A 2,084-nucleotide genomic window follows, 5' to 3' on the forward strand; every position below is an offset into this window, starting at 1 on the left:
ACGGACCTCGATGGCCGACGAAAAACACCCCTCTTCCGTGAAATTTCTAAAAAGCAAGCGTACCCGCTTCGCCTGGGGCTGCTACCACCGGTAAAGGATCTAGGAAGATATGCAAATAGTAAAGAATAATAAATAATTCTGCCTACCTTCCAAGTACCAAGACCAACACTAGGCATTAATGCCCCTGTAGCAAGTTTGATTAATTTAGACATTGTGTACTAAAGACAGTACGATCTACTAACTTAGCGGCAAAGTTCACCGACGTGTCAGCGATGTGCACCTCACGGTTTTACCTGGAACGTTCCATTCATATGATAGGTGACCCAGCCTGAAAGGGTGGGTGACTTAGACAATCGTACAAGTCATTCGTCCGTCTCAGAGTACGTGAGGAAGACAACAGATAGGTGGTGTGTCTCTTGTGTCGGGGAGAGGGGTGCCTCTACTTAAAACGAATGACAACACGAATGACGGAAAACGAATGACAGCATTTCCAGTACCTAAACAGTGGAATGACACCCTTTTCTACATTCAGTTAGTTGAAGGACACCCTCTGCACTGTAAAACGAGTGGAATGACAACCGCCACTCTATAAAATAAGTGGAATGACAGCATTTTCAATGCTTTGAAAATGGAATGACAGCATTTACAATGGGTAAACAGTGGAATGACACCCTTTTCTGCAATCAGTTAGTTGAATGACATCCACTGCACTGTAAATCCAGTGGAATGACAGCCGCCACTCTATAAAATAAATGGAATGACAGCATTTCCAATGCTTTGGAACTGGAATGACAGCATTTCCAGTATGTAGACAGTGGAATAACACCCTTTTCTGCAATCATTTAGTTGAATGACATCCACTGCATTGTAAACACAGTGAAATGACAGCCGTCACTCTATAAATAAGTGGAATGACAGCATTTTCAATGCTTTGGAACTGGAATGACAGCATTTCCAGTATGTAGACAGTGAAATGACACCCTTTACTGCAATCATTTAGTTGAATGACATCCACTGCATTGTAAAACTGTACACTGCACTGTAAGTGGAATGACAGCCGCCACTCTATAAAATGCTGTCAGTCCAGTTCCAAAGCATTGAAAATGCTGTCATTCCACTTATTTTATAGAGTGGCGGCTGTCATTCTACTGGTTTTATAGTGCAGAGGGTGTCCTTCAACTAACTGAATGTAGAAAAGGGTGTCATTTCACTGTTTACATACTGGAAATGCTGTCATTCCAGTTCCAAAGCATTGGAAATGCTGTCATTCCACTTAATTTATAGAGTGGCGGCTGTCATTCCACTGGATTTACAGTGCAGAGGTTGTCATTCAACTAACTGAATGTAGGAAGGGCTGTCATTCCACTGTTTACATACTGGAAATGCTGTCATTCCAGTTCCAAAGCATTGAAAATGCTGTCATTTCATTAATTTTATAGAGTTGCGGCTGTCATTCCACTGGATTTACAGTGCAGAGGGTGTCATTCAAGTAACTGAATGTAGAAAGGGGTGTCATTCCACTGTTTACATACTGGAAATGCTGTCATTCCAGTTCCAAAGCATTGAAAATGCTGTCATTCCACTTATTTTATAGAGTGGCTGCTGTCATTCCACTCGTTTTACAGTGCAGAGGGTGTCATTCAACTAACTGAATGTAGAAAAGGGTGTCATTCCACAGTTTACATACTGGATCTGCTGTCATTCGTTTTCCGTCGTTCGGGTTGTCATTCGTTTTAGGGTCACCCAGGGGAGAGTATGTTTCGCTGATATCAAAGTCGGTGAACATTCGGTGAATGGAAAATAAAAGTAACACACACACACACACACACACACACACACACACACACACACACACACATCCATCCACATACGCATACACATACACATACACATACACAATAAACATAAAAAGTCAACTCGAAGAGTTTTCAAACTAAATACTCTAGCGAACCTTCGCTCTGTTAATTAACAGACCATTTTGCATTATCAGGTGAACAAAACATACATCATGTAATGGGGTAGTATTTTGCTTCCTTTTGCTTTTCTTTGTCTTGTTTTATGTTATATGTATATACGTATACATT

General features: G+C 41.1%; 1 protein-coding gene across 1 annotated transcript in view; it reads right to left on the reverse strand.

Annotated features, from left to right (window-relative positions):
* LOC144438517 (aldo-keto reductase family 1 member B1-like) overlaps positions 1–212 on the reverse strand; it is a 13,348-nt gene extending 13,136 nt beyond the window's left edge. The window contains exon 1 of the mRNA XM_078127576.1: positions 147–212. Coding sequence (XP_077983702.1) covers positions 147–212 — 66 coding nt within the window. The remainder of the gene's footprint in view (positions 1–146) is intronic.
* Between the last annotated feature and the right edge of the window lie 1,872 nt (positions 213–2,084).

The sequence above is a fragment of the Glandiceps talaboti genome, chromosome 8, assembly GCF_964340395.1.
Source record: "Glandiceps talaboti chromosome 8, keGlaTala1.1, whole genome shotgun sequence".
NCBI lineage: Eukaryota > Metazoa > Hemichordata > Enteropneusta > Spengelidae > Glandiceps > Glandiceps talaboti.